Source organism: Triplophysa rosa, linkage group LG4 (genome assembly GCF_024868665.1).
Source record: "Triplophysa rosa linkage group LG4, Trosa_1v2, whole genome shotgun sequence".
Lineage (NCBI taxonomy): Eukaryota > Metazoa > Chordata > Actinopteri > Cypriniformes > Nemacheilidae > Triplophysa > Triplophysa rosa.
This window is the reverse complement of record NC_079893.1, coordinates 16,748,087-16,764,889: the sequence shown is the minus strand read 5'-3', so window position 1 is coordinate 16,764,889 and position 16,803 is coordinate 16,748,087. Positions and strand designations below refer to the sequence as shown.

Sequence of the window (16,803 nt, the reverse complement as noted above, 5' to 3'; positions counted from 1 at the left end):
TGATCAGAGAGACCCAGAGCTGCTCTGGGAACAGAGTGGTATGCATCCCGTATTGTGGTGTAACAGTGATCCAGAATGTTGCTGTCTCTGGTGGGGCATGTGATATGCTGCCTGTATTTTGGCAGCTCACGGGAGAGGTTTGCTCTGTTAAAGTCCCCAATAATAATAATAAGAGAATCCGGGTGTTGCTGCTCCGTGTCAGTGATGTAATCCGCCAGCTGTTGCAGCGCCGCGCTCGCACAAGCATGTGGAGGAATGTAAACATTCACGAGAATAAATGAGGAAAACTCGCGTGGCGAATAAAAAGGTTTGCAGTTGATAGAGAACGCTTCTAAGTACGAAAAGCACATCTTCTTCAGTGTTGTTATATCTCTGCACCAACCTTCGTTTATATAAAAACATAATCCACCACCACGTGTCTTCCCTGTTGACTCGGCAATGCGATCCGCTCTGAACAGCTGAAAACCCGGCAGATGTAACGCGCTGTCCGGTATGGTGTCATTGAGCCATGTTTCTGTGAAACACAGCGCAGCGGAGTTGGAAAAATCTTTGTTTGTCCTGGTGAGTAAGAGTATTTCGTCCGTTTTGTTGGTAAGGGAGCGGACATTCGCCAGGTGTATACTCGGCAGCGGGGTCCTAAATCCGCGTCGTCGGAGTCTGACGAGCGCACCCGCTCGCTTTCCCCGCTTGCGTCTTTTAGAGCGTTTGTACAGAGCTGCCGCTCCTCCGAGTAAAATGTCCAGTAAGACGTCTGAATTTTCAAAATTAGGGAAAAGATTGATAGAAGGGCATTGCTTAATGTTAAGCAATTCGTCCCTGGTAAAAGTGATTAAAGAAGAGTAGCTTAAAACAGGAAAAACGAGCAAAAAAGACATAAGTACTAGAGCACTCCAAACCGAGGCAGCCATCCGCGGCGCCATCTTGGATTATTATATCTGATGACACCGTGTGATTCCCGTCAGTATGGAACATACATGACTAACATTAGGCATTCTCAAATGCTTTGCCTAGACAGAAAGTCACTTCAGAGAAGGGCATTTATTGTGGAGGAAGACTATGGGATCAGAACTGTGGTCTCCATACTTCATACTTTCTAGGGTGTGCTAAAATATACATAAATGGATTATACCAATGTTTCCCAATCCCAGTCCTTGGGCCCCTCTCCCAAATTGTTTAGATGTCTCTGTATATTAAAGGGACTGTTCACACAAAATGAAAAATCTGTCATCATTTACTCACCTTCAAATTGTTCCAAACCTGTATAATTTTCTTTATTCTGCTAAACACAAAGGAAGATATTTGGAAGAATGTCAGTAATCAAACAGATCTTAACCCCCATTGACTCACATAGTATTTATTTTCCCTATGGCAGTAAATGGGGTGTGAAATCGGTTTTGTTACTGACATTCTTCCAAATATCTTCGTTTGTGTTTTGCAGAACAAAGAAAGGTATACAGGTTTGGAACAACCTGCGGGTGAGCAAATGATGACAACTTTCATTTTTGAGTGAACTATCCCTTTAAACACCTGGTTCAACTCATCAGCTGGTAGTGTGTTAAATGGAAAGACTATAACACACCAACTAACGCTCAGAGTGGGGGCTGATGTGATGAACCAGGGGTTTAATATAGGAAGACATTCTGGGAGGAGGGGCCTGAGTACTGGGATTGGGAAACACTAGACTAGAGTATACCAAATATGAAAAATGAAGCTTTGCCCCCGAGTCTTTACTTCCTGAAGCACTGCCTCCTGAGTCTCCACCTCCTGAAGCTCTGACCCCCGAGTCTTCGCCTACTAAAGCTTTGCCCTTAAGTCTCCACCTATTGAAGCTTTGCCCCAGAGTCTCCACCTACAGAAGCTTTCTGCCTGGTCTTCGCCTCCTGAAGCTTTTCCCTCTGAGTGTCTGCCTCCTAAAGCTTTTTCCACCAGAAAACACAATTTAAGCATAAGGTTATGGAAGTAGCTAATTGTCATCTGTTAATAGATGATTGTGTACATTTCATTTCTGTATTAAAAACTAAACTCACTGATCTATCTGAACTTTACAGGTTTATCTGCGCTATGTTGTGCTCCACTTCATTAAACAAAATGAGGTTGCGGTGGCACCATCGTTGTGGTTAGAGTGGAACAATGAGGTAGGATTTATAAAACAAATGATAAACATTAAACAAGGACAACTACATACAGGACATATGAAAACATGATCAAACATTCATGTGTCTCCCTGTAAGGTATTGTTTTGCTACTGGCCTAATACAAATGCTGGGGCTATGGTCAAGAAATGTGTCATTCCAGACAAACAGCTCTGGGCAAAACATGAAGTCAGAGTCTTTTCTGATACAGGTTAAGTATGGAAAATAATTCCAAAATTATTTTAAACAAGTAATGGCTAATAATGGCAACCATTCCCAAAATAGAAACTGTTTATATAATTTATGTTAAGTAAAATGCATGCTATTATGAAAACAGACAGCTACAAACTGGCAAGACACCGGGCCCAAAAAGCAACGTTGAGGACATACGAAAGATCGTACCACCAAGACGATTCAGAGGTATAACAAATAATTCATGTGGCTTAGTAAATATCACATAAAATAAACAGTTATATTAATTTAATAAAATCTTTTAAAATCATTTAACTGATTTTTTCAGTGGGACATTTTAAAAATGATTAAAAATCCAACAGTTAATTGATCCACAATTTACATATTTTTTTCATTAAATACACCTAAATATTATACGTATTTAATTACGTGATTAATATATTAATTAAAATTATTACATTTTAATATACACTTAATATTTTTGGTGACTTCTAATGGAAATATTTGAGTTACTCAAATTTACTTGGTGAATTTACGTGAAACAATTTACACAAAATAAACTGTTAAATGAGGAAAGGTTTTTCACATTGAAAAACAATTTCCATTTTAACTTTTCATCTCTTGCAGAAGAAGAATTCCAGCCCAAGAAACCCAGAAGAGCACAGCATCATTTTAGTGGGACTAATGTGACTATGTGTCATTTCATGCTGACTTAACACAAGCTGAGTTCAAAGTAACACAAAATGTGTTGTCCTTAACTAGACACAGAGATGTGACATTTTTTTAGAGTGACAATATAAAACAAATGAAACTGTTCGATGAAAGCCAAAATGCATGTTGCCTTTTAAAGAAAATATGCATGCATTTAATGTTAATTTATTTATTTTACAGTTCAAGAGGACAGTGAACCATCTCAAGGTGAAATAATTACATCTCTGTCATTGCAATCCCTGTTAAGTGGGAATAAATTATTCAGAACAGGACCATATCTGTTTCTAATTGATACCAAATATATATTTCTTGCCCTATTGTCTTTGGCCCTTAATATGAAATATTCAATGTAAGGGGCAAGAACATGAATAAACAGTTAAGATTAATAATTGCAACTGAGTGTAAGAAGAATATGCAAATGTTGTGCAGAAATGAACTATACATTTGGTCTGTGTTCATTTTTTTCAGCTGAGGAGACTGATGAAGGTATGGTCATAATTATTTAATTTCATATGTTTATTTTATCATGATTTTAACCCAGTATTTTATTTAGATGAGGAGCAACCACAACAAAAAAAATCTAAAAGAACTACTGTGATGTTGCCCGAGGCACCTTACTGTGAGTACATTGAAATATTTTCATTAATTTAAATGGTTAAACTTCCTTGAAATTTAAGGAATTTATCGTATTTGTAGTATTTATAGTATTTACTTTGATTATTACAGAATTTAATTTCAATTCAGTTTTCCTTTTCTTCACATAAACACTTATTTAAACAATATGCCAATAACATTATTTTTATGGCTATAAACAAATCGCCATATTGGAATAAGGTTCTATCTGCATTCTTAGTAGTTTTGAGATATTGGCCCGGTTTCACAGACAAGGCTTTAGACTAGTCCCAGACAAAAATGAATTTTGAGCTGTCTAAACTGAAAATAACATGCCCTGACATATTTTAAAATATATCAGTGCTATTGTTTTTTTCTATTGCATTTTAACAAAAGCAAACTTAAATAGCCTAATTTAACTAAGGCATAATACTGGTTTAGGCTAAGCCTTGTCTTTGAAACCGAGCCATTGAGCTTTAAAGTTTTTGCATTTTATTTTATTATAGATAAAACTTTTTCCTTTCTACAAAAGTCCCAAAATGTACACAACTTAAAAATCATCACACAATGTTAATAAATTGTTACAGAATAAGAATATGCATGTGAATAACTTAACTTTGACAAAAAAAAAGTCAGATGGAACCATAATTCCAAGGTGACAAAATGTAAAAATATGAGTGACTTAAGCATGAACAAGAGTGCAATTTTTGGACTACTAAGGGGTCTAACAGTCAGAATGTTTTATCTAATGGTTTTGTTTTTCTTTATTTAGTTCCATCGCTTTCAACAACACAAGTGCAGCCACATCAGTCAGTTTCTGCAAACCAGCAGAATCAAGGTGCAATAAACGTTTTATTTGATAACTACACACATGGATACAGATAGTAATGCTTTTGTGACTGGTTTCAGGAAGCATGATCAATCCACAGTCTCTTCGAAATGGTAATTATTTAATCATATTGTTAGTTGTATTAATTGTCTCCAAAAGACTTATGTTAATTCAAACTGCAGCAGCTTTCATTGTTTACTGATAGCTCAGATGTGTATGGTTTAAATACCCATGTAATCGCTCTTAAAGGTTATAAAGATATTTTTAAAGCATGATTTTTACATATTTTTCTCACCCTAAATAGAGTATAGACTGATATTTTTTTATTTCTGGACTCTAACACCAGGGGATTAGGAAAATATATACAAATAATCACAAAACATCACACAATATTAATTGTGTAAACAAAACATCACACAATGTTAATAAGTTGTCACAAAATAAGAATATGCATGTGAATTACTTAATTTTGACAAAAATGTCAGATGGAACCTTGTAATTCCAAAGTGACAAAATGTAAAAAAAATCTATGATTTAAGCATGAACAAGAGTGCAATTTTTGGAAAACTAAGGGGGATAACAGTCATTGATCATCTAATGGTTTTGTTTTTCTGTTTTTAGTTCCATCGCAGCCACATCAGTCAGTTTCTGCAAACCAGCAGAATCAAGGTGCACTAATACATTTTTTATAGATTTATATAAATCTTTTTGATAACTACACATGGATACAGACATTAATCTTAATAATGCTTCTGTGACTGTTTTCAGGAAGTGTAATTAATCCACAGTCTTTTCAAGATGGTAACTCTTTAATTATTCACAATTATCTTATTGTCAGTTTAATTTTTTATTGTTGTAATTAGTAATGGCATTGATGTTTCAAAACAAATTCTGGACAGAAATCTACAAGTTATTTGAGAATTTGGAGGAGGATATTGCTGAAACTCGACCAAATACAAGAAAATGTCACAGCAGCAATCGGAACAACCCGGCAGCAATTTATGAGTCAACTAAACACCTCTGTCTCTGATATAACAGAGGTGCTAGAAGAACCTTGTAAGACTGTGGAGGAATTAGAAGAGCTGTGTGACAAACTGAAAGACGCAGACTTTCGAAAGAAAATTGTATGTCCTATAACACTTGCAACATTACTAGTCATGGTTAATCTGTAATATTTAAAAAACATTTTAACTCTTGTTTAATTACCGATTGTTGTTTTTGTAGGTTCATTTTCTGTGTCTTCAGGGTGGCGGCAGCTTGGGAGATGGAATAAGGAGGATGCTGAAAAAAATTGGAGCCAACTCTCTATGGGGACGATACAGCTACAAGGGCCGAAAGGGAAAACTTAAATTCCAGCAGCTCATCATCAATGACGCTATTATACGTAAGTTTCAACACTTGCCACTATATCCTAACTAATAATGTGTCTGTGTCAGTTTTCAACAATTATTTGTAAACAGATTTTAAGTTGGTTTTCAGCACATAAATATTCAGTTAATGGGCTATCTTGAAAACAGCATTATATTTAAAAGGTTTTTACTGATGGCTCAGATGTTTATGGTTTAATAACCCATGTGATCTCTCAAAGTCTATAAAGATTTTTTTAAAGCATGATTTGTATATTTTTCTTCTCACCCCACATAGAAAACACTGTGTATAGACTGATATTTTTCTGATATCTGGGGTCTCATTTATAAAACTTTGGTATTTATAAAGGGAATTATGCACAGTGAAAGTGAAAATGATGTGACGTGAGGCCAAGTATGGTGTTCCATACACAGAATTTGTTCTCTGCATTAAACCCATCCAAAGTGACCACACACACACCGTGAACAAACACCTGGAGTGGGCAGCAGGTGACCGGGGAGCAGTTGGGGGATCGGTGCTTTGCTCAAGGGTCTCACCTCAGCCGTGGTATTGAAGGCGGAGGAGAGTGCTGATCATGCATATGCTGATATGTGCTGTTATTTTGCCTGTGTTCCCTCATTTGTTTCCATATAGTTGTTAATTAGTTCCTCACCTGTTTCTGTTCTCCTTGATTACGTTTCCCCATGTATTTGAGTCCCGTGTTTTGCTCCGTGCTGCCATTATTTTGTCTGGTATCGTTTTGGTTTTATGTGGTTTATGTTCCTTTGTTGCTCCTTCTTGTGGATTTATTAAAGATAACCCTTTTTGAAATTCTACTCCTTTGTCGTGCGTGTTATAGAGCTACAACCACACGTGACTACAATGTCTCGCATGTATGTTATTATCAATAAAAAAAAATGACGTTCCAGCGACTTTGGGCGAACGTCCCCTAAACGTCCCGAACGTCCGCTGAAAGTCCCGAACGTCCGCTGAAAGTCCCGTGACCGTCCCCTTGAGCGTCCGGGGACGGCAAGAGGACCCTACACACCGACGTTTGGGGGACGTTCGCTGAGGTCATTTAGGGGACGTTCTGGGGACCTTTTTTTGTTAGCTGGAGAAGAACATTTTGATTTGATCTAGTATGTATCTTTCTTTTCTATTTCACATGTGTTCATTATTTATCTACATTATTTGTTATTATGTGAACTGTAACATTTAAGCAGATATCAGTGTAACAGTACACGCCACGTTGTAGTTAGCTTTAAATGCTAACTTAACTGACGTGCTCGTGTACTGTAACACGCCTGTTTCTTTATGCCCTTTGTACATTTTTCTGAATTCAACAATGTAATTTTGTTTCAAAATCCCGCGATCTCGCGAGAGTGCGATGACGCATTTCCGTTTCAGAAAGGCCATGGCGGAGGAGGACTTGGGAATGGCGGTTTGGTTTATTTCGAAAAGTGACCGAGTATTACAAAACTACTGTTGGGTACGTACATTTTGTATTGTTTTATTAATGTGATTGAGTTTTACTTGTTGGACACAAAGGAACTGAAACAAAATGATGCGCACATTGTCAACTGCCATGTAGTTTGAGTTTGGCTAAAATTAGCTAGCAGGCTAAAAGGTTGTTTCTACACTTGAGTTGTGCTGTGTTATGCTTCTTGCTGGGAAATTGATAGCAAAATCATCAAGTCCTGAAACTGTTAACGTTGGCTGAGTTTGAAAACTGTGCAAAATAGGAGGAAGAAACCTCAAGGACAGTGCAAGAATGATGCTGGATAGGTAAAGCGTAGTTCTTCATACTTATTTTTTTCATGAGGTCCCAATGAAAAGTAAAAATAAAAAAATAATGTTTAAAATGTCTTCGTCAACAATTGTTAACCACTTAATTTTTTAACATTTTTAGGTTTTTAAAGAATTGTCTTATGTCCAAATTTAATATGAAGGGGGGTGGTCCACTGCAGGAGGAGGCATTTGAGAAGACTGCAGTATTCACAGTCATAAGAGGTGTGTGTGTGTAACAATACATATATCAGTATACGAAATGTTAACAAAAATAAGGGATTTTTATGTTTTTCATCTAGGTAAATTGGCCATATCCTTAAAAAACATTGTAATGCAACTATGCTTCATCTTAAAATTAATACATTTTTAAAGCTGCTTAGTTTTTTTTCAAGTTCTAAATATTGTAAGTGGTTATAAACAAAGAATTTGTATTAATAAGATTTTTTTAAAGTAATTATTAAACTCTTATACAAATGGTTAAAAATGTAAAAAATATCATTCACTTAAGCATGCTGTATTAGTGATTCTTATTTCACACTGTGCGTGTGTTCACTACTCTCTGGATGGGTTAAATGCAGAGGTCACATTTCGTTGCCTTGTACTTGTACATGTGCAATGACAATAAAGTTGAATCTAATCTAATCTAAAAAAAAATACATTTATTTATTACATACAGCAATTAGATTAGTTTTTTTATGTAATACAGTTACTGCTATTATTGGTCACACCACATGTTGAAAGGTTATTTTACACCACTTCGCTACAAATGATGTACAGTGTACTTTGTCATTATTATTGTTTATTGTGAAGTAAAGATTATGATGTCAGAGTTTCTCATTAATTTATTTTGTATTTGACAGATGCTGTGATGACCAATTTTCCAAAGGGAACAGAGTTTGACATCGTAAATGCAATTGGAGAGCATTTCAAGGAAGCACCAGGGAGAGCAGGGGGGGGGTATATAAGTAAACCCAAGAAATAAGTACCTAGTAACAGAAAACAAATGAAAAAATATTTGAAATAACTTCTTATATTTATTTTAATATTGTTTATTGCATTTTAAGTTGTATTTATAAATGCTTTTTGTAATTTTCTGTATTGTATTTTCTTTATTATTCTTTTATAATTTTATAATTTGTCTAACTTGTGAAATTTCTCTTTTACATAATAAAAACTTTACATTTTGACTGTTTGATGACTGGTCTATTCTTGGGCTATTCTACGGTTAGACGTCTATTTTTAGGTTATGGTTAGACGTCTATTAGATTTTCATTGACAGCCCACATTTAGCCTAGTTTTAGCCTAGACCCATATTCACCATCTATTAGACGTATACATGTAGTCGTTTAATAGCCGTCTAATTGACGGCTAGTCTATTCTTGGTCTATGGATAGACTTCTATTAGATTTTCACTGACAGCCCACATTTAGACCTGTTTTAGCCTAGACGTCAGGGCTATGTTTAGATGTCTATTAGACGTCTTTTAGACGTGAAATTGGTTGCTGGGAAGAAATAAGTTTCCCTCTTTAGCCTTGGCTTTAGGATTCCTAAACAACTTTTCATTGTGTAAGTTTATGTTAGGCTCCATTAACAGATAGTAAATCGGTTCCCAACATAACATACATTGTTTACATCAGGGTCGGAAATTAACAGAGGCTTTGGAAAAAATGACAACAAGGTGAACAAATCTGCTCTCCAAGTTCAAGACAAAAGAGGAAAAACAGTCCATGCATAATAAAAAAAACTAGATATGACAGTCGCAATCTAAATAAGATTAGGTGAAAATGAACGAATGTGGATGACCGCTTCTTTGCTCTGCTACAGCTTTGGCATTACAGCCAATCAAGTTCAGGGTATGAATATTCTGACCAATCAGAGGCGTTTAAATGATTCATCAGTGAAGAAGAGCTTTGCTGAAGTGCGTCACGCTCAAAAAGTTTATCACTAACAACCGAGTACAGATACGATGTAAGAAAGAGATTCAATAGTAGTCAGACTCTTTACTGTATTACCTGAAGCCATTGAGTGTTTTAGTGATGTTGGATGTTCTTTGTTTGTTTTCTACAAACCCGATTCCAAAAAAGTTGGGACACTGTACAAATTGTGAATAAAAAAGGAATGCAATAATTTACGTAAAATACGAATCTCATAAACTTATATTTTATTCACAATAGAATATAGATAACATATCAAATGTTGAAAGTGAGACATTTTGAAATGTCATGCCAAATATTGGCTCATTTTGGATTTCATGAGAGCTACACATTCCAATAAAGTTGGGACAGGTAGCAATAAGAGGCCGGAAAAGTTAAATGTACATATAAGGAACAGCTGGAGGACCAATTTGCAACTTATTAGGTCAATTGGCAACATGATTGGGTATAAAAAGAGCCTCTCAGAGTGGCAGTGTCTCTCAGAAGTCAAGATGGGCAGAGGATCACCAATTCCCCCAATGCTGCGGCGAAAAATAGTGGAGCAATATCAGAAAGGAGTTTCTCAGAGAAAAATTGCAAAGAGTTTGAAGTTATCATCATCTACAGTGCATAATATCATCCAAAGATTCAGAGAATCTGGAACAATCTCTGTGCGTAAGGGTCAAGGCCGGAAAACCATACTGGATGCCCGTGATCTTCGGGCCCTTAGACGGCACTGCATCACATACAGGAATGCTACTGTAATGGAAATCACAACATGGGCTCAGGAATACTTCCAGAAAACATTGTCGGTGAACACAATCCACCGTGCCATTCGCCGTTGCCGGCTAAAACTCTATAGGTCAAAAAAGAAGCCATATCTAAACATGATCCAGAAGCGCAGGCGTTTTCTCTGGGCCAAGGCTCATTTAAAATGGACTGTGGCAAAGTGGAAAACTGTTCTGTGGTCAGACGAATCAAAATTTGAAGTTCTTTTTGGAAAACTGGGACGCCATGTCATCCGGACTAAAGAGGACAAGGACAACCCAAGTTGTTATCAGCGCTCAGTTCAGAAGCCTGCATCTCTGATGGTATGGGGTTGCATGAGTGCGTGTGGCATGGGCAGCTTACACATCTGGAAAGGCACCATCAATGCTGAAAGGTATATCCAAGTTCTAGAACAACATATGCTCCCATCCAGACGTCGTCTCTTTCAGGGAAGACCTTGCATTTTCCAACATGACAATGCCAGACCACATACTGCATCAATTACAACATCATGGCTGCGTAGAAGAAGGATCCGGGTACTGAAATGGCCAGCCTGCAGTCCAGATCTTTCACCCATAGAAAACATTTGGCGCATCATAAAGAGGAAGATGCGACAAAGAAGACCTAAGACAGTCGAGCAACTAGAAGCCTGTATTAGACAAGAATGGGACAACATTCCTATTCCTAAACTTGAGCAACTTGTCTCCTCAGTCCCCAGACGTTTGCAGACTGTTATAAAAAGAAGAGGGGATGCCACACAGTGGTAAACATGGCCTTGTCCCAACTTTTTTGAGATGTGTTGATGCCATGAAATTTAAAATCAACTTATTTTTCCCTTAAAATGATACATTCTCTCAGTTTAAACATTTGATATGTCATCTATGTTGTATTCTGAATAAAATATTGAAATTTGAAACATCCACATCATTGCATTCTGTTTTTATTCACAATTTGTACAGTGTCCCAACTTTTTTGGAATCGGGTTTGCACATATTTCCCGTTTGAATAACTGTTTTGTATGTTCCTTAAGAGAATCAAAAAAGCAATAAAACAGCAATACAATAATTCATAAACGCTTCTCGGCTTGTTTTGTAGCGTGTGACAAGTGTTCATTTATCCTAATATCTGAAAGTAATAATCAAGATGACAACATCAAGGGCAATAATCAGCATCAATGATTTTGTTTTAATCTTGCAGTCCTATGGAATGAGTTTATGTTTTATCAGATATATGCTGCTCTGATCCACATCAATTTAAAGACCCTCTGGTGCTGCTTTGTTTCTGTTTAAATTGAACAAGTTATCAAGGTTAAGCTATGTTTTCAACATTTTCATTATTTATATTTTATTATTTATTTCATCTACATACATCATCTACATACATATCAGCAATCCTGGGATTTTTTTATTTTTATAATTTGATGCCAGGTCAGGGTTAGACACACATTTTCTGTCATGGTATGTGGACCCCCTGAAGTAGCCTTGGCCACCCCATATATAAAACTCTAGCTCCGTCATTGTTCTAAACTACATCATTGATTGAGTGGAGAAACTTAACTTACCTGAAATGAGCACTGCAGAGACGAGAATTCTGAATGACTTCGTCAGTCCAGTCTATCCGTTTAACTGCTTGCAACCATAAACGTCTACGTTTAGCTTGGAATGGTGTCTTTGATGACGGTATTCTATAAAAATGAAGCCCATCTTTTTTGGCATTCCTATTTTGACACCCAAAAGCACAACACAACATTTTTTTGAGAAGTCTTGCCCGTTTCACGTGTTCATGGTTTGTTTCGGCTGTTTTTCTGCCACCGTGATGCGCGCGCAGCTGGCAGTGACGTAACCGTGACGTCGACTCCAAATTGGTCTGTTGTTTGCATGGCGGTATCTGGGACTGGGATGTCTAAAGCTTGATGATGAGCAGAGACTGTGACGAATTGGGACTGCCTATGAACTGTACACTTGCTTTTGCTTTTCCTACATTTTCTGTTGTCCTTTTACATTTTTATTGCAATCAATTATTGTAGTGAAATTTTGTCTTTGTCTGTTAATTTCCACAGTCCCCCCCAGAAAATAACCTGTATTTTTCTAGAAAGAGTTCCCAGGGTCTCTTTTAAACTCTGGGTGGCGTAGTCAGCTACAAAGATTTATTTTAATGTACCACAAAGTTGGCCTTACATATGTGTATCGCACTCTAATGTTTGGTGTTTATCTTATTGTGAAGTGTTATTTTACTTTTTACAAGGTTACAATGTATTTTCTTATTCACTTCTTATAGCCCTGACTGTTCACTTGCATGTTTCTTTTGTTTCCTGTGTTATTTGGTACTTTTTAAAGGTAAACCATGAATTACATTGATGCATTTAGCAGACGATTTTATCCTAAGCGACTTACGCTGCATTATACTATACATTGGTGAATGAGGATGTGCAATCCCTGGGAACGAACCCATGGCCTTGGTGTTGCTTACTCCATGCTCTAACCACTGCGCTAGTCGTTCGACATCCCTAGGACATCCGTTTATCTTCGGAACACAAATTAGGCAACATAACTGACATTAAAAGCACAGAATGTCAGTTACATTGCTGTCTATGGGCGGAAGTCAAAAAGCTCTTAATTTGTGTTCATGGCAGAATTTCCATTTTTCAGTTTCCCTTGAAGGGCTCTGCTAAAAAAACCCATAACAACCATTAATAGTATTTCTTGTATGATTTAGATTGTTTTTTTTCAACAAGGGTGTTGAAGTGCTTTAATAACACCTCAAATTGAAAACGTCCACTTATTTATAAATAGCATTTCTCTTTTATTATACATGAATCAAATTCAATCCTTCAAGAACTTTCAAGCGAGTTAATATCAGAATTTGGACCAAATGAATACACTTAATCGACTGAATTGATTAATTCCTCTCTTGATTTTGTAAAGTTTAAAAACACAGCAAAAGACACTTAGAACACAATTCAATCGCTTATAGGTTTTGACCACTAAGTGGCGCTGTCAACAAGTTTTTATGAGGCAGATAAGATGTGTCAGTGAGGATACCAAGTTTCGTGTCAATACACAAGTGTTGTGAAGATATAGCCACACGACCCTTACGTTACACAGCTTGAGAAAAACAAATCTAGCAATGTAAATCAAATGACATCATGAATAATTTTTCATGTTATAAGTATTTTAATTAATTAAGTTTTACCCCTTGACCATTAGGGGGAGCTAGCCAATAACTTTACAGGTCCTCTCAGAATATATAGTAATGATGAACCATACCAAGTTTCGCAGAGATAAGCTATTGCGTTCATAAAATACTGCATTTTACGACAAAATTCGTTAAGGGTTTGACCACTAAATATGCAGTCAAATTCTTACAATACGAATCCAGCACTGTCACCAGTCTCTCTCACATGGTTCTCTGTAAGGTATACCGAGGTGTTTGAAAACATCCTTCTCTGTTGGTGTGTGTAAAGGTCTCCCCGCCACCAGCTTCACGCCATGCTGCCGCACAACATCACAGTTCATCGAGTGCTCTGAGAGGCTCATGTGTTTGGTCTTAGCTAATGCTCTCATTGATCGATTGAAGTGGGCAGAACCAGTGAAGTACAGAAGAGCACATGCAAATTCAGCATAGGGTACCACAATGATGTCCAAGCGTCTGTGGTGCTGCGAAGGGCCAGGAAGCAGACAGATACCCATGTACTTCTTTTGCTCACCATTCTCCTCATGGCTTACAAGGTCATCGATCAGGAAACCTGCGCGGAAAATACAAACAATATGCGTAATATGTATAAGTATGGCTTTGTGAGAATCCTATTTTAAAACTTCTAGAGCAGAGACTGCAGAATTTTTGCAAATCCAAAATAACACAGTTGGAGAATTAAAAAGTCAGAATTATTTTAGGGGAGTAACAAGACATTTTACATGTTATGGAAATATATCATCGCTGCTTAGCTTAAAAAAAAGGTTTAACTATCAAAGCATTTAATGCTGTTTATTAACAGTAATAAGGTGCCAAATGAAAAAAAAATCTATTGCAGTATACTTAATTATAGTAAACTGTAGTAAAATTCCTATGCTACAGTGTTTTTGAACCGTACCATAGTAAATATTAAGGTATAATACAGTATTTTCTAGTTCCATCATACAGTTTATATCAATTCTCTATTGTGGTGTATGGAGTGTTCAGGAAACTCTGGAATTGTCCATCCTAGAGAGTGCAATTCTGTTTAGTGTTTTGGTTGGCCATCCATGTCCTTTGTAAAAAAAAATATGAGATAAACTTTTCAGTTGACTTTAGTTCAGTAAAGAATAGTAACAGTCCATTGGGTGTCTCCTCATTTATTTGTGTTAAGCTATACAAGCACAACAACTATAGTTAGTTCTACTGAAAACGTTTATAAAATCTATATATAGCTATAAAATATAACAGCACCTTACAATTTACTACAGTTTACTAGTGTAAATACCAAAGTGTACTGTAGTATTACAGAGAGTAAACAGGAAAAATAATAACAGGGATTACTTACATAGCACACAGCATCAAATGCAAAGAGCATCACTGATTATAGTGGGTTCTCTGCATTTGTAGCATCACTTGAGGGCAGTCTAAACACTTAAACAGTACTAAGGTTGAGTAAAGCCAGTCCTCTGTCACTGTTGTTGTGAATTTTCACATTCATCCAGTCTATACTTTTTAACTTGCACTTCTGGGCAAATTACCTTCTTATATTTCTAATCCTTTAACCTTGTACACAAATAGTTATAGCACCAGGGGCCTGTTCCATAAAAGGCCGCTAAGAAAAGCGGAGATTAAAGCCAACATCTGACTTGAATGAACCGAACTCATCAGTCATGCTTAATTCGGTTCCATAAAGTGAAGTTGAAGATCATGTGATCTGACTAATTTGAGTCAGGTTCACCTAGTTCAGATAATTGCGTGTGCACGCTAATATTCAGCAGCCCTACAAGTCAAGCTTTGATCAAATCGATCCGCTAAGGAAAAGAGAGCGGTGATAGGTGCTCTTCTTCCTCTTATGTGTTTAACGGCGGTTAACATCCAGCGTATTGGTGCATTACCGCCACCTGCAAAACGTGTGAAGAATTAAACCTCAAAGGTACGAAAACTGTGGTACTACGGCTGCAAATAATGAAACCAGAGGGAAAGATTGGCAAGAAATTCCTAAATGACTCAATGCATGCAGTAAGTATAAAGTGTTCAAATATATTTATATAGCCTATATTCATATAGCCTATTTCACCTGGGTACGCCAGGTGACGGAGTGGGTACGTGAACAAAATCCTGAAATCTACGGTTTACTTAATTATAACGCACCTGGCAATCAACCAGTCATGTTTTTCTCACAAGCTAAATATAAAGACGTGCTCCCTCTAGTGTACATACAGCAAAATAGTAGTCACGTAGTGCCATAAAAGGTCAAATTCATGACATCCAATCAAAAAATATGCTTCCACTCATGCGTAAGCGCACGTCTTTACGTACCGCATGTAATTCGACTGCACGCGGCTTGGAACGAAGCAACAACTGCTTGTTAAATTAAAATGGATAAGTGGTTGCAAAGATTTAGGCCCGCAGCAACAGAAAGAAAATCGACTCCCAGCAGCTCGGATGATCCACAGTCCTCTGACCACACCCCGGGTCCCTCCAACAGCACTTCGGCTGCAGGTGTAAATCAACCACCCGCTCCGGTTGACACCGACACAGATAGCGATGCATCGGAGACTACAGCGTCAACTCAGGTTCAGCAGTTCACAGAAAGACGATCAAAAAGGCGTAATATGATGAGAAATACAGTACATTTCATATGGATTTACTTACATTGGCAGTGACGAAAATCCCAAACCACAGTGCGTTATGTGTGCAAAAGTACTCTCTCTCTCATAACTGCATGAAGCCAGCGTTTTTGCGCAGGCATTTAGAAACAAAGTATGCGACTTTGAAAAATAAACCGCGAGAGTTTTTCGACAGACAGTTAAGACAACTCGGGAGTAGTAAGGCCCTTATAACAGCGTCAGAAAACCTTAATAAGAAAGGACTGGAAGCATCCTACATGGTGAGTTACAGAGTGGCTAAAACGGGCAAATCCCATACTATTGTGGAGAACTTAATTCTTCCTGCTGCAGCTGATATTGCGGATATTATGCTTGGGGAAAAAGCAAAAAAAAAAAAACAATACAGAAGATGCCGTCATCAGACAACACAGTTTCATGTCGCATCGCTATGGCAGAAGACGTTTTAAAACAGCTATTGCTTCGCATAAAATCCAGCGAATTCTACGCTTTACAAATCGATGAATCAACGGATGTAGCTGGTTTGGCTCAGCTGCTGGCATATGTCCGGTATATTTATGATGGTTCAGTTATGGAAGATATACTTTTTTGCAAACCGTTGGAAGGCAGAGCAACTGGAGAGGAGATTTTCAAAGTTTTTAGATGGCTTTGTAACATCACATGGACTTCAGTGGACAAATTGTGTGGGCATTTGTACTGATGGAGCGAAA

The 16,803-nt window shown here is 37.1% G+C and overlaps 1 protein-coding gene and 1 long non-coding RNA gene across 6 annotated transcripts in view; one reads left to right on the top strand and one right to left on the bottom strand.

Moving 5' to 3' along the window:
• The first annotated feature begins 1,956 nt into the window (after positions 1 to 1,956).
• LOC130552617 (uncharacterized) lies at positions 1,957 to 8,791 on the top strand. Of its 5 annotated transcripts, XR_008962766.1 has the most exons (15): positions 1,957 to 2,135; positions 2,232 to 2,343; positions 2,470 to 2,552; positions 2,952 to 3,242; positions 3,504 to 3,521; positions 3,589 to 3,654; positions 4,420 to 4,485; positions 4,557 to 4,589; positions 5,098 to 5,145; positions 5,245 to 5,277; positions 5,376 to 5,600; positions 5,701 to 7,312; positions 7,566 to 7,608; positions 7,733 to 7,833; positions 8,472 to 8,791. It is a non-coding gene; the product is annotated as an uncharacterized LOC130552617 (long non-coding RNA). The 5 variants fall into 5 exon arrangements; XR_008962764.1 differs by having other exon boundaries at positions 2,952 to 3,057; positions 3,216 to 3,242; positions 5,701 to 7,833; XR_008962765.1 differs by having other exon boundaries at positions 5,701 to 5,860; positions 6,289 to 7,833.
• Positions 8,792 to 13,080: 4,289 nt separating this feature from the next.
• The window catches only part of poll (polymerase (DNA directed), lambda), a 60,558-nt gene continuing 56,835 nt past the window's right edge, over positions 13,081 to 16,803 (bottom strand). Inside the window, exon 9 of the mRNA XM_057330995.1 lies at positions 13,081 to 14,037. Within this exon, the coding sequence (XP_057186978.1) occupies positions 13,676 to 14,037 (362 nt within the window). The 3' untranslated portion in view covers positions 13,081 to 13,675. The remainder of the gene's footprint in view (positions 14,038 to 16,803) is intronic.